Source organism: Bombus bifarius, unplaced genomic scaffold (assembly GCF_011952205.1).
Source record: "Bombus bifarius isolate JDL3187 unplaced genomic scaffold, Bbif_JDL3187 scf7180000008161, whole genome shotgun sequence".
Lineage (NCBI taxonomy): Eukaryota > Metazoa > Arthropoda > Insecta > Hymenoptera > Apidae > Bombus > Bombus bifarius.
In genome coordinates this window covers 70,390-94,175 of record NW_022884483.1, presented here as the reverse complement: position 1 = coordinate 94,175, position 23,786 = coordinate 70,390, and the positions used below count along the sequence as shown (strand labels likewise).

Here is a 23,786-nt window from a genome sequence, read left to right as displayed (position 1 = left end):
TAAGTATATTTTACACGTCATTAATGTGATCAATCAGAGGAATTGAATATTCATGAGAACGTAGATATTTAAGCGAAGTTGCTTTGCATCCTATAATAATATAATATAATTTATTTAATAGCTTTTACATATCCACATGCATAGAATGATTTTTAGTGTTTTAATAAATTATACAGTTAATAATGTTTTAATGTACTTGTATGTGTCGTTTGTATAGATCGGTTACGGATTTGCTCGGGCTTTCTAAAAAATATTTGACCGTACGCGATGGCTGGAATTGTTTAGAGAGGTTAAAGAGTTTTTAGAGAGTACAAAGTGAAACATGCATTTTGTCAATTTAGGATAGGCTCTATCATTGTAATCTCCACAGAGAAATATCTTTCGTTTTATTTGTTTGATTCGATACCCTGTATTAAATTCTATCAAACGCTATTCACCCAGCTTCGAAATTATTTACAGTCGAAGCTTTACGCTTTCACAGAATGGCCGAAGTTTTTAATAACCGTGTGCCAATTCTCTCACATTTTTTTTTTCGAGGTGAAAAAATCTCATTTTTTGTTGTTAAATCCATACATTTAGGCATTAGTTCCCCATAGAGTTAATCTTCTATCTTGCAGCTTAGTTAGAAGGGTACATTGAAATAGCTCATAAATTAATGGAAACGGTAAGACAATTAATTTTCTACGATATGCGTTCGTACAATTTTTAGTTTAGTTAGTTTAGTTTTATTCTTCCATTTTCCGGGAACATTTCGAACGAGATTGGCTCAGTGATTATACGTGCTTCCGCATCGTTGCAATTATCTTAATTCGTGAAACGACTCACGCTTCTCTAGTCTCGCGTTACGATCGGTTAATACATATTTCGCTGTCCTTGTCCTATATACCTGATCACCCGTGTTATTATTAGTAAGATGCACTCGCGTTATGTCTTCATTGATATTGTTATCTCGGGTACGCGATTCACGTTTAACGGCATCTCTACTTCCAAAGTTTCAATTCCTCGTGTCTAACCGGCCAAGGACAGTTAAAGATTTGCTCGTGAAACGATGCTGTTGTCTGACAACTTTTATTGCTGCTGCCAGGCGACGTTCGAGTTTTCGTTATGCTTTGACAATAAAGTTTCATATCTTGCCCCGTATCTTTCTCAAACGTCCCATTTCTCAAAACGAGCTATCTTTGATTTTTATTCCCCAAAATTTATTAAGTCCTATTTCGATGAATTATCGTTCGAATATATTTATATCCTGATATTGTAATACCTCCCTTCAAGAATTTCTTCCATTTATTTAAATGTCAATATTTTACTGTATCTTTTGGTCTATTAAGAAACTTGAATTCAGTGTAAAATTTGTATAACGATATTGTCCACGATGATGCAAGTAACATTAAATTTGAATTCAGCATTTAAAAAGGAAAAATCCAATCGTAGGCGTCTACAAAAAAAAAAAAAGAAAAAATAAAGACGAAAGGAGCACGAAAAGAAAAAGAAGAGAAGCCATCAATCAGATTCGAAGAATTTATTGAACGATATGTTCCCATTTTCTAATGTCACAGTTTCGGATTGCAAGTTGAAGTTAATGAGTTAATTCAACCTTTACCAGGAAGGATCAATCGGTAGATACTCGTTTGAAGTCACCTTCGGTAAAGGGATTATAGCGCACAGAGAATGAATTCCACGGGAGTATCTGACAAAGAACGAGAGTTACAAAGTGGAATTTTCTGGGGAAGAACAAAGGCCATGGGTATATGAAAAGTACGCGCGGTCGAAAGAACCAGGAACGGATGCGAAAGTTTTCAGCGTAAAGTAACGAAACGAATATATACATCTTTAAAAACGTGTTCTGTTCCGTCTAAACGCGGAGTTGTTTCAAAATGCTGTTGTATCGGGAGAAACGGGCGTTGCTTTGTGACTCGCTTGTAACCAGGAACAGATATGAATCTGCCATACTTTTACCTGTAATGGAACGAAGAATCTACAGTTCGTGCTGAAACTGTGGGTAGGAAATCATTCCGAGGAATGTACCCTATGTATGAATATTTGAAAAATATTGAATATCCGAAAAAAATATGTAATGACGATGATATAATAGCAGAGATCTTAAAGTATAGCTCCATCGGCTTTATTTCATATCAATTGGTAACGTTTGCTATGGAAAGCTCGAATTTCTCTATTAAAAGGCTGATTGATATATTATTTTCATAATGTATTACTCTTTTGTGGATTATCTATGCAATGTACATACAGATTGTTCTGATGTATGAGCTATAATTATAAAAATCCAAAAAGTTTTTAATTTGGGGACAGCTTGTGAATACAAAGGCACAATAGAATAGGATAGGAACATCTATTAAAATAAATTGAAAAAGACATTGAGATACGTCAAAAAAGACATTCATACGTCAAAGTTGAATTTTAGCATCGAACTGAATATTACACTATCCAATTTTTGCTTTCCGGGTGTTTCACGTTTGTTCAAATATTCCATTTCAATTATAAATCCTTTAACATTTATAAAATTAGTTTCCCTTTGAAAGCCCGAATAACGAGGCTAATGTGAATACGTCGAAGGTATTATTGGCAAGTGATTTTTTGGCACAGTTCGCCAGAGGAGATGTGACAAAATTAGATTTTTCCATTTCAGATGCATTCCAGGTCGAATATACCTTTCCACGTCGAAAACGTAAGCAAGCATCTATCGACTTTTGCTCCTTGCCAAGCCACAAATTCGCGTTTCGTGTACTGTGTTCGTTCCAATCGAGATCGTCCTAATCCTAAACCAACAGCTGTGGTTGCTACTGAAATCGAACACTCAAAGAAACGAACGTGTTATCTCGTGTTCTCTGCTGAAAATATTGGCGCATCAACGATAATTTCGTAACTGTGAATCGGCTCGATTTCCTTCTGATTCTCTCAATCTCATTCCAAGTTCAATTTTCTTTCATACACTTCTGTTGTTTGTCCACTTTATATATTTGTTCCTTTTCGAGACTCTAACATAACAAATGTTCTTCTTTCCGGATAAACTGAGACTATTCTTGAGTAACGTTCTCATTTCGAAAAGATTTTTACACTTTCAGGTCTAATAAAAGCGTAGCCTTCAAAATTGTGCATATAAAAATTAAATGTTATTCTATCAGACGTTCGATCTCATATCATTAAAATTTGTCATCTATTGTCTGAACTATTTATCTTTGAAGACTGTACAGTTTGTAACGAGCATCTGTTCGCGTGAAAAAATAATTTCTCCATTACGGAGCTACTTCTCGCGAAATGTGTTCGAATCCTATCGATTGATTCGAGCGAACAACTCCAAAAGTTCCGTAAGAATGTTCAATGTTGCGTGAAATATGCAGATTGTGAAATTCATGGTGTCTACGTAGAAAAATCGAGTGAAGAAACGCGGCGATAAAGGAATAAGAGTTAGATGACAAATATCCATTTCATTGGCCGCATCGTCTGGGCTATTTCCGTTCCCATCACGTCGTTTTACCAATGTTATCACTGGCTCTGGTATTTCTATTACCAAAGAGAAACATCGGAGGATCTTTGACGCCGTTCGTTCCTTTAATGACGTTCTTTAAATTCTTTCGTTTGTACGGCTTTTCAATTTTCTACTAACGCGAACATGGAAGCGTCGCCTCGAGTTTATTATGAAAGAGAAAAATTCGACCGATTTCATTGCACAAGAGTGCACGCGGAAATTGATAAACTATTTTTGTATCGTAAATGCTTCTTTCGAGCATGTCAAGCGAAAACTTGTCAGGATCCTCGAAAGCGAATTTCTATGAATTCGAAAGGAAAAAGAAATCGAGAAACTGTCATTCTATCCATACGATTATAGATTTAAGATATTCTCAGAATGTTGAGTCTATAGTTTGTTCTTACTTAATTCTAAATTGAAAAAAAAGAACACTGAGTGAACATTGACTTCGTTTTCCCAAATTCATCGGTTTCGAAACGGACCTTATTCATTCGAAAATATTTTATATCTATCGTGATTCTTTCTTATAGTATAACGAAGTAATAGTATAAGAAAATTTACTTTGAATTTCACAGTGTTCGTTTTAAATATTCCTAAATATCCTTAATTTTTCCTTCCGACTAAGTAATCTCTTTCGTTTTTTTAATCTAAATGTCCCTTTCGTTTTACCCAGAGCCATCCTGCGAATTAAACTTCTGCAGCAAGGTAATAAATACGCTTACACGTCACGTAGTTGCCTCTACAAAAGATTTGCTTCCTCTGCTCGCGAATGCTTCGTACCACTGTTAACACGACACACCGCCACACCTTATCCCCCCTCTCTACCCTCGAGCCATTTGCTCGATCTCTAGCGTAGTCAAATTTTTCTTCGCCACTTTTCACACGCTACTACTTTCCTCAGCAACTATTTTTCTTCTTATCTGTTCCGCAATTCCACTTGTCAAACTTTATCGCCAGCTCGTGTTTGACTATTGCGTTGCTCAATCGAATTACCACTTCATTCGATTCTTAAGGCGGTCGATTGCCCCGTTATTCCTTTTGTTTGCCATCTTCTTTTTTTTGCCGATGGCTTGATGTTTTTCAGCTTGTGGGTTTTCCCACAACCACTTCTCGTCCCTTTGTCGATTCTTTGTGCCCGGGGGAATACTCTTCCCTCGATATCTTTGTTTGATGTACGTCTGTTTAATTGACGTGGTTTGTCTATCGGCTATTGCTTTCGCGTCTGTTTCTTTTTCTTTTTTGTCCCTTAGCTAACTTCCGATGGTTGAGTAAACTAACTTTTCAGAGTATTCGGCAAAGGACAGCTTTTACGACATCTCCTTTTTATCTCTCGTGCTACCTTTGAAGTTCCGAATCAATAATTTCAAAGTTACTATTTTTCAGGTGGAGAAGTTGTTATAAAAATCAATTATTTTTGAGTTTAACCTATGGAAGGATAGAAGAGAGCGCGAGCATTGTATTTCGAGTTATATTGAAATTACAGACGTCAGGATTTTTTCGAATCTGCTTCCGATTCTTCGCTAAATTTTTCTCGATTCCCCGTTCCGAAAATATTTCCTCGAAGTAGCAGTAATTATAGCGATAATAATAACGAAAACATTTTTGCAGTTGTATTTACCCTTTGGTATGTCTGTTTTCCCAACTTTCGCGAGTTTGTCAGTTTGGGCGAACTTAGCAAACATCCCCAGGAAAAACTCACTGACAGCCGTCCAAAATCGTGGCAAACCACGTTCTCTACTTTCGCACTCTAATCTCGTGCACACGGTCCACATACTCTTCTCCCGTGTCTCCGATGCTCGAAACTTTGTCACCCGCTATAGACGTTCGCACGAAATTCCCATTCTCAAGAGATGCCAAACTAATTCGGCTAATTCACATTCTTATTTATCTTAATTTATGTAGTTATAATAACTTTTGCACGTGTGCACGTTAGCAAATTAAAACAAACTTAGGAATATTACCAAACTTCGAGTAACATTCTCAATGATTCAGGAAGATCGTAAATTATCTGACCGCAAACTTTATTTCCTCAAGATTTGTCCACAAATGAAACCCGTAACCACGTCAGATTCGAGAAACGGCTTCTTTCACCCTTGTCATTTGTCCTGTTGTCGTCTGATGGTCCTCTTCAGCTGGACGGTTTTCGTGCAGCGTTTCGAGCCTCCCATCCGTTCTTGTTCCAGACTAGTCTGGTCGAGCCGCTGCTAGACACCCTCGCGTGTCTGCACTCAAATTAGAATCTCGAGGGTGTTCCTTCTGCTTGCATTGTGATATCAGCTAAACAAAGATAACGGTCGGATGATACGGCTACGAGAGGGAATCTCCTTGTTACCTGTCGTTTCTGCTTTCGCGAGCTCTTCCGACTTTTTGCTCTCCTGTTTTATTCGCGCTAGTAGCGCTGCATTATTAACAAAAAGAAAGCTAGAGCGAAGAAGAAGAAGGAGGATCCCTCGCTCCTTTCAATTCTGCGCGCCTAAGGGACGCGTTATCTTTCATTTTTCTTTCATCTTTTCTTGGAAAATCGCGGATAAAAGGTATGGCGGTAATTTGTTCCTTTTTAACCGCGGCAGGATGTTGGTATTTTCGTCGTGGGTTGCAGAATTGCAGCTAGTCATTAGAGAATTATCACATTTCACGTACATCGTACGATTGTAACCACGCTGGTTTTATTTATACATAATTAGGGAGTTTCTGTCGCAGTTTGCCTGTAACTAAGCGTATGAACGTGTTTAGCTGAGAATGCAGCTGTGCTTTGACCTTGTTCAACAGACGTACGTGTACGCTTATGTAATTTGATCACATGCGTGCCATTGTCATTTAATTCTCTTTTATGAAGCAACCTATATAGTTATGCTTTCTATAATACTTACATTCGTGAGGATATTATTTATTCATTAATTTTATAATGAAAATTACTCTTCTGTTACTATCTTATCCTATTTTAGCTGCGTGTTTTAACCATTACGTTTCAATATCCTACTGCTTTCACTACTTTTCGGATATTCTAACGCGAATTCGATATCGATTAATCCAAAATGTATTGGGAACGAAAGGTGATCTCTTCGAACGGACTACTTTTATCAATGCCGGGAGGAAGTGCCAGCGGACGAAGAAAATAAAATTTTATTTTCTGCCAGGACGTGGTCGATCCCCGAATAAAGACGCAAACTACAAATGTGGTTGATATTCGTGCTCGTAGAATTTTCGTCGAACGCAAATGTCCCGTAAAAGATCCAAGAATGATTCCTTTGCGCGCGCCAACAACGTCCCCGTTTCGAATGAAATTCCAGCTTGAACATAGTTTCGCCTACGGACCAAATTTCTCAAATGTTTCCGACAAGATGTGAGAAAAGGGACACTCGTTTGACAGATCTTGATACTTTCACCGTCAAATCGTGCTTTTCACCCGTCAAAACGTTCTCAGTTCTCTGGATTTATCGATCAGTTGCGTTGCTCTGGAAGCTCTCGATTTAGAAACAAAGCTCGAGATTTTTCAGGCTATTTCTGGATACATCGTGCTACGTTATTTGATTCATTTAGATTCCGAATTTCGTTTGTAGATTACATTTTATTGTATCGTGTGCAAATAAACGTATCGATTATTGACTCGACCATGAAAAAGCTCGGTTCTATGAACGCGAACGAAAAATCATGCGTACGATCAAACGATGCTTCGCTCCCGCTACTCCCATTGCTTCCTAAACTATATCAGTTCCCAATCCGAGGCAATGTCAGTCATCTGCTACACCCATTCACCCGAATACCAACTAATCGAAAGGTTTTCAAGTTTCGCGCAATTCCAGAAATGTTCCGTGTCGGCCATGTTTGAAGCGTAACGAAGTCCCTCGAGCATTTCAGTTTCGAAATTTCCGATGCTACGAGCGAACTTGAAATCCGCGAATTTTATGCTTATTACACCGTTCGCGATCTTTTCCACGCGTCTGCGAATTTAATCACGCGGCTACACGGTTACACGTCGCACGTCTGTCGCGAAGAAACACGTTGTCGGTTAGCCTCTGATCCATCGGGGAATCTCGAGATTGCGGTGAGGATGTCGATTCCATTGACGTTAGCGACACACGAGAGAGAAGGAGGAGGGGGTGGTTGGTTGGTTGCCGAGCGATTTAAGGGTGTGCAAGTTGATGAGAAACTTCCTTTAGCAACCCTTACTCAACGATGTATGGCGTCCATTCCCCGAGGTATATTTAATCTTTCGTTTAATTTCGATAAAAGCCGCGCCACTGGCGAACCAGCCGACCAACGATATCGTGGCACGCGATGTTTGTTTGCTAATGTGCATCGAGCATTAATGAATCTCGACGAAACGAGGCGAGATGCACCTGGATCGAAGCAGATGGATTCCTCTCTCTCTCTCTCTCTCTCTCTTGCTCTTTCTCTTTTTCTCGCTCTTTACACTACCTTCTCAGGGATTAGGGACGATGCACTTTGCAACCGATATTGAGGAGACTGGTGGCCGGTTTCCTTCGAAGGAGCCGTTGAACGTGATCCAGATGAGGGCCGGTGTCTTACCTTGTGTCAATGTTTCGTGAATTTTAAATTAATATCGCTGTAAGCGCTAGAACATTAATACACATGCTGATACTTCGATACTGATACTTCATATAATGTAATGTGTTGATAAAATGATAGGATACAGCAAAAGTATGCATTTTGCGTCCAATTTTTGACGAAGTGAAAAAAGTTACACGGTACGGATACAAAAATCGTGTTGTAAGATACTCGGCTATAAATTTAGTGCAGAGAGTTAAGCTCAATTAGCCGATGTTCAAACGTAATAAATATCGCTGTTATCCAAGTCACTTGTGCGCAACGTATGAAACATGATAAAGTTCATTAAAATGATATTGCGGATGGCACACGGTGCGTAATATCGGACAATTGTGATTTGTACATTCAATTTTTCGAGACTCGTCTCTCGGCCGGTTTGTTGGTCTCGTTACTCGTCGCGCAACTTGCCCGTTGCATTCGATTTGATATTTTATGACTACGATACGCGTCGATTGAATTAAAATCTTGTTTCACGGAGAAAAGGATGCACGGCTGGATCGCGCCGCGGAATAGTCGATTTGGAATATCGTCGTCTGGTTTATCGACGAGCTCTCCAGCGTTCGAGGTTCGTGTCTCCGGGTACAAAGTGTGAACCTGCATAAACGAATCGAATTATTAAGAGAAAAATCTCTTATCGTGACGTTCGAAATAACCGATAATTTACCGTGCTGGAATAGTCGAGTGCGAACTACGAGATGGGCGAACAAAATGATAACGTGAAAAAGAATAACAAATTGTTGAACTATTTCACGCGATATCTATTTTGTTCGGATATAATATTTTCCATTTAGTTCGCGATGAAAGTTCTTTGTTCGCCATGTCATAAACGTGCCGCAAACCAGCGGACGCATGGAATTGCAACAAAACACGTGTTGTTCGCGGAAAAATTGAATGCTTTAACCGTCGAACGTTCTCATCAATTCCATACGGTAAAGCGTTTTTTATTTAACCACGAGTTTCAAATGACAAAAGATTTGTACACTGTTCTCGTTGGAATTTTCAAAATTGAAGTCACCAACGAGCCGATAAGTTAACCGATATCATCGACTTAAAAACGAGGGAAAAAAAAAGAACAACGGTAGGAAATAAACGATAAAACGGTGGAATTTATACGCTTACGAGGAGCGTTCGGTGTGAGTTGAAATCGATGTAGGTACGTCGTTGAGATAAGATCGACATGGAGGTATAGATAAAAGCGTCAAATAAAACGTTCTATCGCTGATGGTCTGGTATTTAATTCGTAATCTCGGCGTTCAATTTTCTGTCTGTTTCTGATAAAAAAAAATTTTCCATGAATACAATTCTCTCTATACGGAAATATGAAAACATTTTTGTGGAATTTCTAACGATGCGACGAGTTCTTTATAATGTCGTATGTTCTTTAAATTTTAAAGGCCGAAAGGCTCGATAGTAGGGTCACGTTACGTAAAGAATTGCTTTGAATGATTGAATAAACAACAACCATTGATGAACTTTGAAATAAATGCAACGGTAACGTGTTTTACGATTTTGTTTCGAAGAAAATGAAAATATTTTATTAACGTATTTTACGGCCAGGGAAAGTTGCATTTCGTCTTTTACGTTCAAATTACACGAGAAACGAGAAAACACGTGACCCGTCCTTTTTATCGTTAAGACAGAACATTTTGAAATTTGCAAAACGAAATCGATGAAAAAGAGCAAAGAGAAAACGGCCAGCACGTGCTATGAAAGAAAAGAAATTACTCTAAAAGGAGTTACTGAAGAAGAGAAAAGAGATCCATTTAATTCGATATAATTATGTATTTTTTTATACTCTTACGTTGGTTAATATTCAATGTTTGAATTATAAATTGAAACGACTGAACGTTCTGTGTGACAAAATTACCTGAAAATGGATAACCTTCTAGGAACATTTATCAATCGATATGATAATTTCTAGAGATTCCAAAATGTTTGAATAACGCGCTTCCAAAAGTTTGGTATACATTTTCCTTCTATATTTACTTTGAAGGAACTGGCTCGATAAAGGGTAATATATTTGTTTTGCGTTATAAACGTAACAAGGCACCGGAGCATTTCGAAAGCGATTAAATACACAGGAAATATTTACGAGCAAACAAACGAAATAAATTCGCGTGACGTCCGTCTGTAAACAGCACGTTAACGAAACATTTCCCCTGTACGTGCACGAAAATTTACGTTCATGATTTTCCATTTTTGGGACGAGGCGCACAAATCAAGATACACGTCCTTCCAGGCAATTAAAAAAAAACATACAAATTCACGGCTATATTTACCGCTTAATCGGATTAGGTTCGATTGAACTGGCATTTTAATTTTCGTTTTCATTGGAACTTTAATTCAAAATAAGTCAAATTTAAGAATCGTATTCCTTTGTAAAGATATAACAGAGAGGAAATTACATTCGCAATTTTCTTACGATCAAACAAACGTGGAATAAAAATCATTCTGCGTTGAATTTTACTCGCCTAGTTAAAATGGAAGAGATCCTAGGTAAAAAGAAGATGCCATCGAGACGAATCGGTCGATGGGGGCAAGTTGTCGTGACGCACGACGATGGATGGAGTTCTTCTGCAAGAACTTATGCATGTCTTTTTGTGGTAATCGGAACTGGGAAAAATATATCCAACGGAATTATCAAAGTCGATGTGCTGGCAAGGAGATTATCTCCGTGGGATGGAAAAATACTGACCGTGGCGCGATAGTTCCGGAAAATCGTGGCTTTCCAACTGGTTGAAACTTTTTTATATTATAGATTCGTCGACTGACTGATCCGCGTCATCGCTATGTCCCGAAGGATATTCAGGGATCAAAACGGATTATATTCGAGAATAGAGGGTGGTAGAGCCACGTTTCGTACAGTCCGATGAAATTTGCACCGTCAAAGTATAGGTTGATGCGAGAGTGACGGTATCGGAAACCCGATTCAAATATTTCCTGCACTGAGTTCGTTGACAATACGCATCCTGGACTGAAGAATATCCTTTGAGGACGATGAGGATGAAATCCTAATTTAACGATCCTTACAATAGTTTGAATTTTCTTTAACATTATCAAGCGGGTAAATTTGTAAATTGTAAAGCTTTCCATGTTTGTAGCAGAGACTCCAAAGCGTTTCAAAATTACAGAATTTCGTTTCAAATTGTTTTCCTACACACAGCTTCCTTATATAAAATTTGCCTTTGAGAGTTAGTTACTCGTTGTTAAAATCTACTTGGCCTTGTTGGTTGTAAATGTTTCAATAAACCGATATATCAACCGGTATATCAGATATGGTTCGTATTTTTCGTTATAGGATTTCCATGTCCAAAAATTGTATAACGTTCTTCTTTTGATGATTTCGTACGCGTGTCATACGCGTCTCTCGTGCATAAAGCGATTTGACTTCAAGTCAAGGCATAGAAAAGACATTCGTTTTATAGGCATCGCATAAAAATTTATTAAGACACATAAAATTCACGCGAGAAAAATCATTCTTATAACCATACCAATTGCACGCAAACGTGCGAATGTATAAATCTGTTTCTCGTTTCCAGAATTTAGCGAAGACTAATCGATCATCTCGGCATTGATAAAACCATTTCTATTAAAGATAATATTATATTAACAAACGTTGACATCGATATTTCCTTTGGAAAACATAAGATTTCCTGTACAAACTTTTACGAACGATCGTTAATAGCATTTCAAATTTCGTGAACTGTGATTTATCTTCAGAGTGAAATAAAGACGGAAAAGGAGGTAGAAAACAAAAGAGAAAGAAAACTCCTGGCCAGATCAGCTTCGATAAAACAACAAGATGTAGTTGAATTAAATTTTTTAGCGAAAAGTTTGAAAACTTGCGCTTAAGACAAGCCACGCAACTTCGTAGTTAAATATCTTGGTTAAAAAGTTTTTGCCTGCTTATCCCTCATCCCCACCATTTCCGTAGAGATTAGGACAGATTAAAAAAATTCAATTACTTAATGGGGGAAGAAATTGGACCACGAGAGTTAAGGAAACAGGTTGCCAACGCGTTCCATATTTCATCTTTTTAAAGGGTTCAAAGTGGAACGGGATATCAGGTCGAACGGTCATGCGAGAGATACAATCTTTTCCTACATCAGAAACAAATATCTTGTTCTTTCTGTGTGTCGCTCGATGTTCCACGATTCATCTTTTCTTTCTACTCTCGGTCGGGATGACTTTAAAGGATGATGCTGCTTGTAGGAAATCTTAAACCAAGCTTTGTTTCTCCTTTTTGCTGCTTCCGTTTACCATAGCCTGCATAGTTTGCCGTCATTTTCACGGTAATGCATGGATTTAACGCGTCGAGTTTGTTCGCCTTCTGCCACAATTTTCTTTTTCATTCTTTTTCCTTTTTATTATCCGCTAGTCCCGAAGAATTGTACGTGAAAAATGATGCCTCGGTTAATTTTCGAGACTCTGATCGATATTATCTTGGTCCCTCAGTTTCTTGCGTCCGTTCCTCTCTGTTTATCGCGCAACAAATCTGCTGTTATTAGTTACGATTCGTTGGAATAGACGATTTACGAATATCGTCGAGAAATAAGCAGTTTCGTGATAGTATCTAGAAACTTGATCGATGTTACGATCTTTAATACGGAGGATGGAGGAAAAGTTACTTCGGAAAGCTTTGAAAAATTTGTCCCTTGTTTCTCGGTAGCATGTTAACGCGGTTTGTCATGAACTTACAAAGTAATGTAATAATAAATTAATAGTGGCCTAGGTACTTTGAAAATTAGAAATTTTCTTCGATATTCGCCACCGAGACACTATGTCGATCCCCAGTTGCTTATTTGCATACTTTGTATGAGAGAGTTTAGCGAGGAATGCAAGTTTGTATGCAAAGTTTCGGGGACCGTGCAAAATTCATATCTACGTCATCGATTTCGCCGGCCTCAAGCTCCCGACCGTGTTCTCTTTTGCAGAAAGAATCGTCCGACTGGCTCAGCTTCTGAGATCAGTTTCTTAAAATGCGCCTTAAAGAAAGGCAAGCCACAGTTTCAAGAAGCTTCATCTGAATTTCCAAGTAACCGTCGACTTTTTCGTTGCTAATTTTATAGTCCTTCCCACATTAAATGGTTCGATAAATTTCTCTAAAAAGTCAAAAAAATATTGCCTAAGGCAGTTCTTAACAATACTTTATATTTCCACATATAAATTATTGTCAAGGGATAAACGTGTCGCTCGTTCGCTCTAGACGAGATTCGAATGCTATTCAAAGTAAACTTCCATGCAAATAAACGTAGCGGAAAGTTCGCCAGCACTTTCTGCCCGTCTTAGTTACAGTATTTACTTGTCTCAAGCTCGAGAAAAGACGCCTGTCTTCTTGTCGCGGATTGCAGAAATAGATTTTTGTAAGTCTTAAAATTATGTTACTTGTTCAAACCGTCTAGCGATTTGTCAGGGAGAAATATTACGTCGGTATTACATAATTCATAGAAAAATACGTAACATATCTGACTAATTTAAGCTTCGGCTACTATTTCTATTATCTGTACAGTAGAATTCGAGAAGGATTCTATACTCCAAATTTACGGATCGAAGCGAAATATAATACACCAATCCTAGGTCGATTAATAAAGGCGGCTAATCACTCGATCGATATAATTAGAATTACTATCGGACGAACATATTTGCTTCGGAACATAAAACAAACTCACAGGGAGTCATTGCCGATCTGGGATACGATGTCGTGACATGGAAAAAGGCTGCTTTCAAGCAAACCAATGTAAATGTACGTGACGTCTATATCCTGGCTTCCCCATCCAATGCCATTTCTGTCGCAGCACTTTCCTCCTGCACCACCGTTCATCCCCGTGTTAGCCTCTCTCTCTTTCTCTCGTTCTCTATATGTGTGTATGTGTGTCTGTGTCTATGTCTGCCTGTCTTTCTCTCTCCCTCTCTCTCTCTCTCTCCTCTCTAGGATGCGCTCTCACATACGTCTCCAAGTTCTGGAATAGTAAAAATACGATTTGTCAGGGCGACAGTACGGTAAACGTGCAATGAAATCTGAATTCGCTGCCCTCCGGTGACGGTGCACTGAAGATTTTGATAGCGGAATAAATTTCGTCTCTCGCATGTCGAGGGAACGATTTCCGCGTCCGTTCGGACCCCGTTTATCAGAATCAACTCTACGAGTAATTTCCCTCTGTTCTTATATTTCAATAGCGAGCATTGTTCAGTTTTACAAATTAGAAATTTCCTTACATACGTCGTTAAACCACAGACATTTTCCAAGCGTTTAATTTAATTTCCATTGGAAAATGTTCGTGTGTCCATCGTTAAGATTTTTTACTTTTCCAGTTTCGATGTGTCGCTGTCCATAAGTATCTACAGTTTCGTCAATTTTCTTAATCGATCGATGGATAAATATCCATCGATATTCGTTCTTTCCATAAAACTACGTGTAAATGACAACAATTTATCGACTTAAAAATTTCGTTCTGACATTCTATTATGCGTACTTATTATAATAGAGACAACGAAACAAATCGTGCTTAACGTTCGAATTAATAGACATCCCGCCGCAGACAAACAATCGTCCGAATGTTTTCGAACGCGTCGTATATGATTCACCGACAGATTGACCGGGATATCGAAGTTAGAAATTCTTTGGACAGCAGATGGAGGAAACGTTTCACGTCAGCTTCAATATTGCCGCGGAAAGACAATATCCGGTAGGTGAAATTAGAAGAAGCAGAGAAAACGGCCTGTTAAAGGTCTCTAGGATGAAACGAATTTTATTATTTCCCGTCCGCGTAGCGCTTCTTAATTTCTTTCTTATACAACGCGTCTTGTTTCCGTCATGATCAAGAGTTCGCAATTCGTTGAAAAATAGAAAGGAACGTTTCTCATCTTCCTGATTCTCTTTTCTTTGCCTTGTTTCATCTCTTTTTCTAGTGATTTGTTCTTCGGTAATAAATATTGTAATTCGGCATAATAACCGATACAATTAGGGAAATGGAGAAGAATCTGGTATCGAAAGTGTATGCGGGCGGAATCGTTTTGGGAAAATTCGAAAGTGCATGGTCACGGACTCGAGCGCGAACACGAACACGAAACTGGTTCCTCCCATACTGCCGACGAATCACATTTCATTATAGCCCCGATTCGATTATGCAGATGCGAATTTACCGTTCCTAATTTGCCATTATTCGCGACAATCCGCGGACGTCGACGAATAGAGTGGCTACAAGTATAATTACATTTCTTTTGTCGCGTGAGTCTTCTCTGCTTGTATTCTCGTCAACCAATCCTGTTCGAAATTCACGGTTCAAAGCGGGCCCACCCTTATTTCTCACCCTTCTGCATTATTTTTTTTTCCTCTTTCCTCGCCACTGCGCGAGTATACTCGTCGAGCACGAGGTTTAATAGAATTTTACGAGTATACAAAGTTAAGTAGGGTGGAAGTGGAGTTTTATTGATCGGCTAGAAGCGAAGCTGTTCCGCGTATTCCTTCTCCGGCGTGCTCGCAATCGTGACCGATTCCATTATGCCTTATCGTGCAATTATTTCTGCAGGGAATTTCACCGACAGTTAGTGTTCCATGTAACTTCATACTTATTTCTATCGCGTACAGAATATTTTTTTTATTATACAGAGTGCTCTGTGTAACGAGAAATATAACCGACTATAAAGCGATTCTACCTGTAAAATGGAATCGAAAGTGTAGAACGGACTTTTTTTTGGTAAGCAGAATTTTTTTTTAAAAAGCATAGAGTGTATATCGTAGCGAAACATAAGTTCATTATTTAGAACTTTCAGTGTCTCGTTTTTCTCGACCTCGATAGAGCACGAAGAGCTATGCCAACATTAAAATGTTTTATCGATACTTCAACAAGGAATGCTCTTTTATCCTGAGAAACAAAGCATCATCTTTCATGAAGAGGATTGCTCATCCGTTCATCGCGTTAACGCTTTCAATTTGCTTTCAATTTATTTGCTCATCCCCTTATAAACGCGATTAATCGTTCAATTTGCAATCGAATGCGCAGTTATCTGACCTTAACCGTCGAAAGAAATGGAGGAAACAAGCGAGGGTGTGATACTCGAGGAATTAAAGTTCTGAATAAATAACCGGATTTCCTTCGCTTTCCGACCCTCGTTCATCCTTCTCTCGGTTGGTCTTTCCGCAACGTTAAATATTTTCATATCTCCCCAGCCTTTCAAAGAACATCCTTATACAATGAACTCGCCCACTAAAATTTCTTGGCCTGTTCACCGTCTATCGCTCGAATACTTTATTTCCCTATGAAACGAATCGTCAAACGTTTTCCAGTAAAATACATCTGCCATGAGGGAACATTGTAACGATCGTTGCAGTAAATACGTTGTAAAAGCGGAGAAAATGAAATGCATCGCGATGCCAGGCTTCATTTCATTGAAAGCTTCTGTTGGATTAAGAATCTGTCGACGAATAAAATTTCCAACGTTCTTGAACGCGACGCACGGATTTCAAATAGACAGTGGCGACGCGCATCGTGGCGGGCTATTTATCATCGATCCACGGAAAATGGGTCCTCGCATCTTCGTCAAATCTTTATTTTATTATTCACGCGATCCTCATTGGCGATATTGCAGGGACACTTTTCCGCTCGATATCAATATTAGACCATCTGGCATTCCATTAAAATTCGCATCACCAAGAGCACTCACACCGTGAATCTATTCCATATTTTCGCGTTATCGATAGACGACGATTCCCGGGTGATCGACCGGAGCCAACTTCCATGCTATAAGACGTTGCAACTGTTCCGTGTACCTACGCCAAAACACTTCTGCCAGATTCCAAAGCTTGTTCGTAATAAGTTATATCGACAATGCGTCGCGACGGATGATTACCGACAGCGTAGTCGGCGTTAGGCTATAATGAAAATTCAATTGCATATGTAAAATAATGCGACGTAAACACGGTACGAGCTTTACAATTGAAATTTTATGAAATACAAGTGCAACGGGGAAATGAAATTAGCAACATTTAATATTTACTGCGTCGTTCGTATTCGCATGACGATCTTCATTGAAATTATATTCGATATTAATGGATATTTTTGGTCAGCGCAGAGCTGACTCGGCAAATAAAAGATATTATTCTCGATAAATAACGTGGGATCGAAGTGAAACAATTCTGTGGTGCTTAGTTAACGACTCGACCATTTACATACTAGTGCCGTTTGTTATTTCTGTTTGAAACTTGTACATCGTCAAATTAAGTATATTGGTTGGTTTCGAAATTACTCGTACGTTCTCCATTACTTTTATTTTTATTTTCTATTAGTCGTTTGCTCGCTTTTAAGAGGCAGCGAGGAGAATCGATGCATTTGTGGGATTTCTCCAAAGAAGTTATTATTTCGGCTATTCTCCAAGTGAATTTAAATTAGATGGAAGAAGTTGAAGAAGTATATAAAGTAGAAGTTGAGGAAGTATATAAAGTAGAAGTTTCGGAAAGATAAGTAAAAAAACACAGATTTTTAAATAGGTATAGTGACGGAAGAGTAAGTGTAACAAAGTTTTAAAGCTCAAAGTAGTGCGCCACTCTCCCCTTAAAAGTTCCTTCAGACTTCACTCGTTACAGTGGTTAACAGTAATAATCTGTAGAGTTTATACGTAATAAAACTAAAAATTACCTCGCTATTAAATATAAAAACGATATTAATAGAAAGCTACGTATTTGAAACGATCGATACGTTATTTTAAAAATTACTGTTCCAATTTAACGCAGATTGCCGTCGAAAGAACGATGCCGCATCTGACGCACGTATTGTTCGTCTTCTCTCAATTAATTTTGTTCTTACGACTTATACGCTCGATCATCCTCTTTATAATATGGGTGGTATCGAGTACATAAATAGTTTACGAGCTGCTCGTAAGTTTTTTTTACTGCATCGCTTGTTGCTTCTTTCACAATTTGGCGTAATTGTATGAAAGCTGCATAACCGTACGAACGCTCATGCTTTAAAAATCGATTTATCGGCATGTTTGGGAATTCGTGGTTATTCACCGCTATTATAATATATTAATTATCGATGCTTTCATCCTGTCTCATAATTGTGCATCTTTTACGACCAATGCTATTGAATAAACATATCCATAAAATATCGTATTGTAATTTCCTTTAACGCGTACCTATTTACTAACTAGACCTGAACGATGTTAACGAAAGAGCTGTTTCTGCTGCGATTAAAGAAATAAATCTATTTCATTTTTCCTGTCGTAGTTGTTAATTCTTCTCGTTAACGTACACGTTTAAACAACTATTTTGAGATAGTTCTTTAAACTCCTATTTCCTGCATCGACATCACTCTTCTTTCCAACGTCCTTCTGCAACATTTTCTTTTCACCATCGCCATAAAGTACCTTTGAAACTGCTTTTAAACGGCATGTTTTTATACCCTCGCTCGTCCAAGAACACGTTGGCATAACTCGGTTGTTCCATTCGCAGAACGAAAGCTCTCGGTATACCGTGTGTCTGCTACTGAAGCACAACCGTGTGATCTTCTTGTCCGGGTAATTCGGCAAACGAAAGCTCGACGCTGTACAGGCACGAGAAGCTTTCTCTGTGGATCCAATCGAAACGCGTTCGAGTCAACGTAACACCAGTTACAGTAAAAGGATTCGTGATATATCTACTACCTCTTCAGACTTCTGCACAGCTACCAAGTTTGTGCGTGCTTATTACGCTTTCTCCAGATAAATTACTATCGAAAAAACATGTTTCCACGTATGAACCAACGATAGAATTTCGAACGATATTTTAGTTGACAAATCGTCAAAGGAGATGATAGTTTTATGGATCGCTGTACGCTGTATTGTACACAATACGCGTAGTTACGTTTTGTCGACGAAGACAGATTAAGTTCCACGAGTTTCTAACAGCAAGAACCAGTGGTATAAACCTGCGAACATGATTTAACTTAGTTCTGAGGTAGGTTAATATAATACGACAAAGTTAATAATATGTCGTCAAAGTTGTGCGAAGATACAACTGATCTCTCTTCTGCGTTGCATATATTTTACTTTCGATCAAAGTTCGCTTAAGTACGAATCGTTTATGAAAATATTCAAAATCAACTTAGTTCGAATAGAATCGCTTTCGTGAACAACTTAACGAATTTTCTCTACCAGACACGTTTGTTTTGCATCTTCGCAATGATCACAGAGGAAACAAGAGTCGACGTGCAAGCGCGAAACGATAAGATCTAAACCACGTACAATACCTGTATCTCATTGTTGGCATAGTTAAATTACTGGAGAACTTTTACCTTATCTGTTCTTACAGTTCCATTACGTGACAAACGACGTGCTCTTTTAAATTTATGTTACTTGTGATCCCATTGTTGCGAACAAAATAATTCTCCCACATAAAGTACAATCTAGCAGCTAGCTGTTTTCGTTCCGTCGCGTCGCTTCGTCAGCATACATTATCTATGAGTGACCCCAGCGAAAATGAAACAATATGTCGCAAAAGCCGATGTACCCGGTTCTTGTTTGACGGTCGAATATAAATAATACCCTTCTAACATATGCGCAAGTCGAATCGTCTGTTTCTTGACCAGAGAAGCCGGGCATGGAAAAAAAGAAGAAGGAAAAGGGAAAGAAACGAAAGGAAGAAAATAAGTGGGGAAACGGACGAGAAGCAGGTCGCGGATATTTTTCAAACGGGCATCATCTACCACTTTGCGGCTCGTATCTTTTTCATACGTTCATTTGTAAACATATATGTACGTACATACATCCATAATGACGAACAGCGCGTACAATCTGTAGACATACATATGCAAATAGAGATTGTTCATCCGGGTGCCCGCGCGGCCGTACGCGCTCGTACGTCCCATCCATATGGAAAAACATTGCAAGTTTAGATTGATGAGTATCTCGTTCGTTTGTCAGTCGAGTATCAAAGCTCGCATAGATTGCGTTACAAATAGATATAGTTCAAGAGGGAAGAAACAAAAGTTGTAACATATAAGTGCAATATCAAAAAAGGGGATATACGACTGGTCTATCATATATTTAAGTTCGAGTTTTCTCGGGATAGTATAAATTGTAAATTTAAGGTATAAATTAAGAATCGTAAGAGTGCTGGGGAAGAAAGAAAGAGAGAGAGAATGTAAGCAAGAGTGTATGCCTTGGTGACGTCAAAGCTAAATGAGTAATGGAGTGGGAGAAGGGTGCGAGGGTTGAGGGTTAGCATTTTTTGACCTGGGAAGACAGACGTTGCGAGCCAAGTGTTAGAATAAGACGTTGTGAGCGGAGTGTGAGAATAAGACGTACGAAGATATTGTGATATCAGTTATTGCATTGGGTATTGCTCGTTAAAATAAAACTAAACTTCTCTTCAAATAGAACATCCTTTCTTGTCCTTACTCTAGACTATTAAGATACTACATAAGTTATAAAATCTCGCTAACGAGGATGGTCTAGCGTGCGTGATCCAGCGTAAGAGATCTGTGGCCTTGAATGGATTTTAGAAATATCTAAATATCGTAAACGTTGGGAAAGCAGGATCAATGAAGGATACGAAACAAATCTGACGTTTGGTTAATTTACGGTGTATGGCGTATGCACGAACTCCGTTTGGTAGGTGAGTCGAAATAAAGGACAACTCGAACGTTATAGATCAGGAACAGATTTGTATCGTTCAGGAAACTAAATGGAACTAAGTGGCTGCGTTTGACAATCCTACGATCGTTGTTAACAGGGAAAAGTGCTTTCGACTGTTGATTTAGTTGACAAACTTTATGCGATGTTGCTCGATACGAAGGTAGGATAGAGGAGAAGTGAAAGCGCATTGAAGTTTCTGGCAAAGTTTAACTTATAGCAGAGTCGCGAAGTTCGTAGAGTTGATTGGATAGCATGTAGCTACGTTAAGACGAATTACATGGCAATCTTGTTATATTAAAATTCCAGAAATTACATTTCGCTTAGAAACGAGTTATTTTGGTAGTATTGCAAACAACGCAATATAGATCGACATTTTTCATAGAAAGTTCTATAGGATTGGTTGGAATTCGGATATTTTCCGTGAAAACCGCTTCCACCATATACAGACCGATGGTTTTTCTTTTTTTTCTCTCTTTTCGAGAAAAATAGAAGTTTGCGTGATACCAGTGTAAAAGGCGTACGAATTAAAAATCGTAATGCAATTTACTGGAAACACCAACTGGCACGAGTTCTCTCTTTTTCCTTTTCAAAGCTATGGCAGTTATGCCGCGAACAAAGATCGACGAAATTTTATTTCAAAACCCCGTGTTGTTTGTACTGTTCTCCATATTCATTCGGCATTTTGACAACTCGATCAAACTTTATGTTTACAGTTAATTTATGTATTGATATTCGTATTTAATGACCAAGTTCTTGTAAATTGTTGGAATTCGAATCGCCGTATTTATTTCGCTCACTTTTCCAGGGAAATTCCTTACTCCGAAACTTGGTTGATTGCGTAAAATACCGTGTAACGTGTAACTGCAAACAATACTTTACCATTTCATGGCCGAAAACCGGGCAAAACCGATTCTCGCTTGTAAGTTACATTTCGATATTGTTAACATCGTCAAATTTCCATTATTCCCTGGTTAATTAGCGTTCTGAGCGAAAACATCGGTTCACTTATACTGAGCAAACATGTTCGCTGTATATTCACAGAACATTTTAGACTACGTTTAAGAAAGTAACTAGCAAGTATAGTTGCTTAATCGTTTCTGATAGAATAATATTCGTAACAGAGAGACAGTGACTGGATATATTCGTGCAATTGTCTTCAAATCACAACTTAGGAACAGTTTCCGATACTGGAGCTTTTGAATATCATAATGGAAATTATATTGCTTGTTTTCCAAGCAATCAATCAAAACTGTCTTCCCTTTACCTTGTTAGGTGCGTTGCACATAGCCTATAAGAACTACTGTTCTTCATCAATCAAGCTTGTATTTGTCTCAATTAATCATACTAAAATACAACAACTTAATCCTCAATTTATTAACGGTAATAATCCCAAAGCTGAAATTCTGTCGCACTAATTACCATCGAACGCAAATCATAGCAACTCCAACTACGTTATTACTTTTTATATCAGGTATGCCAAATTTCGTACATTTTATGGGATTAACGAAACTGTACTGAAACTACTAACTCTTTGAGTATAACGACTCATACGAGATATCACAAAGCTGCTCTTAGATATTTTTAGAATCGCTAACCGATAATTTCAGTGCAGATCGGCCGATGAACGATGCGGTTATCGTAACTGGTAGTCCTCAAACACACGGTTTCTCTAAGTACCTCTTACCTAGATCTTCGTCCGATCGAGCGTTGATCGATGAAGGGACAGAAGCACTTGCATCCTTTGACGAAGCGAATCAGTGATCCGCTTAGTCTCAAGTAGTTCATCTTCGAGAACATACTTGCTCGACGGCTACAGGGACCGAATGGTTCGACTTGTTGCCAGTTCACCAGATGAATTATTGAATTGAAAATTTTGCTGACCGGTGATCAAAGGTTTTTCACTCGTATTCGATAGAAAGGATCGATAGTATGCAAGCTAGAAAACCCTCGATTGTTTACCGACGCGAGTTTCGTTTTCTTTACGATGAAACATTTTATCATCGTGACAGGATCGGCGTATTGTTGTTGGTGCGAGTAGTACACCGTATAGCAAACGAACCATGTTCACTACACCGTATAGAATATTGAAAAGTTAGATATGCGAAAAGAGAGAGAGAGAAAACTGAATGGATGAACAAAATTACGATGTTGTCACACGCTCAAGAAAGGCCACCCGCTTAGAAACAGTAATAAGGTAGACGAAACATCCTGCATGCCACAGCTATCGAAATAATAACAAAACAGTAACTGAATAGCCGCCTCTGATATACATCCGACGATAACCCCTCCAAAGAGACTAAAACATCAATGTAAAAACCCTCCTAAATTAGCGCTCAATACCTTATTCTGTTGTAACACTTTGAACCGTCACTCTGTTGGATTTATATAATAAAATTTCCATCATCTTATACGAAGTTCAATTTCTTTACCTCATTCGTGAAACGTTCGAACTGCGACGCGAGGAGATTACCGGCGATCTATTGGTTTCGTGATTTCTTGTGTCTCCGACGTGACAATGTCGATGTTAATCCAGATTCCTTAATACGTTCGTAGTAGGTAGCCCGCCTCGGCGCAAATAATATGGAAAGTTACCAGGATAATACATATTCACGTAGTAGAATAACAAAGTAAGACAAACGAATATTATGCGACAGAGCTCATGTAAATACTCGTGTGAAATAACAAAAATCGTGTGAAAAACAAAACTGCATCGTGATGTATTGCTGAAAGTAACGTAACAGGCTTCCCAAACGAAACGAGCTATTTTACAAAAATAAATGGCCAAATTTAAACGATATCTTCTTGTTAAATAATCACTTTTCGCCGGTTTAAGAGCTACAGAAATTATTGCTTCCAAATTTAGCTGAATTTAAGCGATTAATTTTTCAAAATTGCGGGTCGTAGCCGGAGTCATAATTTTCAAAGTATACGCTTCCACTGTATGAAAGGAGAAAAAAAATTCCCAACATCCGTGAACGAAATTTTGCTAAAACAACGTCGATGTCGCCTTGATACGCTTTGTCTATTGTGTTCCTTTGCTACTCTGAAGCAGCAAGCCGAGAATTGTAACCCGCATAACGAAACCCTTTAACCCAGCCTCAAACGAGCCGTAGATCTATCG

General features: G+C 38.4%; 1 protein-coding gene across 2 annotated transcripts in view; it reads left to right on the top strand.

The window, feature by feature from the left end:
* The window catches only part of LOC117208724 (alkaline phosphatase, tissue-nonspecific isozyme-like), a 179,956-nt gene that overhangs the window by 93,893 nt on the left and 62,277 nt on the right, over positions 1 to 23,786 (top strand). The window contains exon 2 of one of the 2 annotated variants that reach the window (XM_033450018.1): positions 4,158 to 4,189. The exons of the other annotated variant lie outside the window; for it this stretch is intronic. Within the exon in view, the coding sequence (XP_033305909.1) occupies positions 4,158 to 4,189 (32 nt within the window). The remainder of the gene's footprint in view (positions 1 to 4,157; positions 4,190 to 23,786) is intronic. 2 annotated transcript variants of the gene reach the window in all.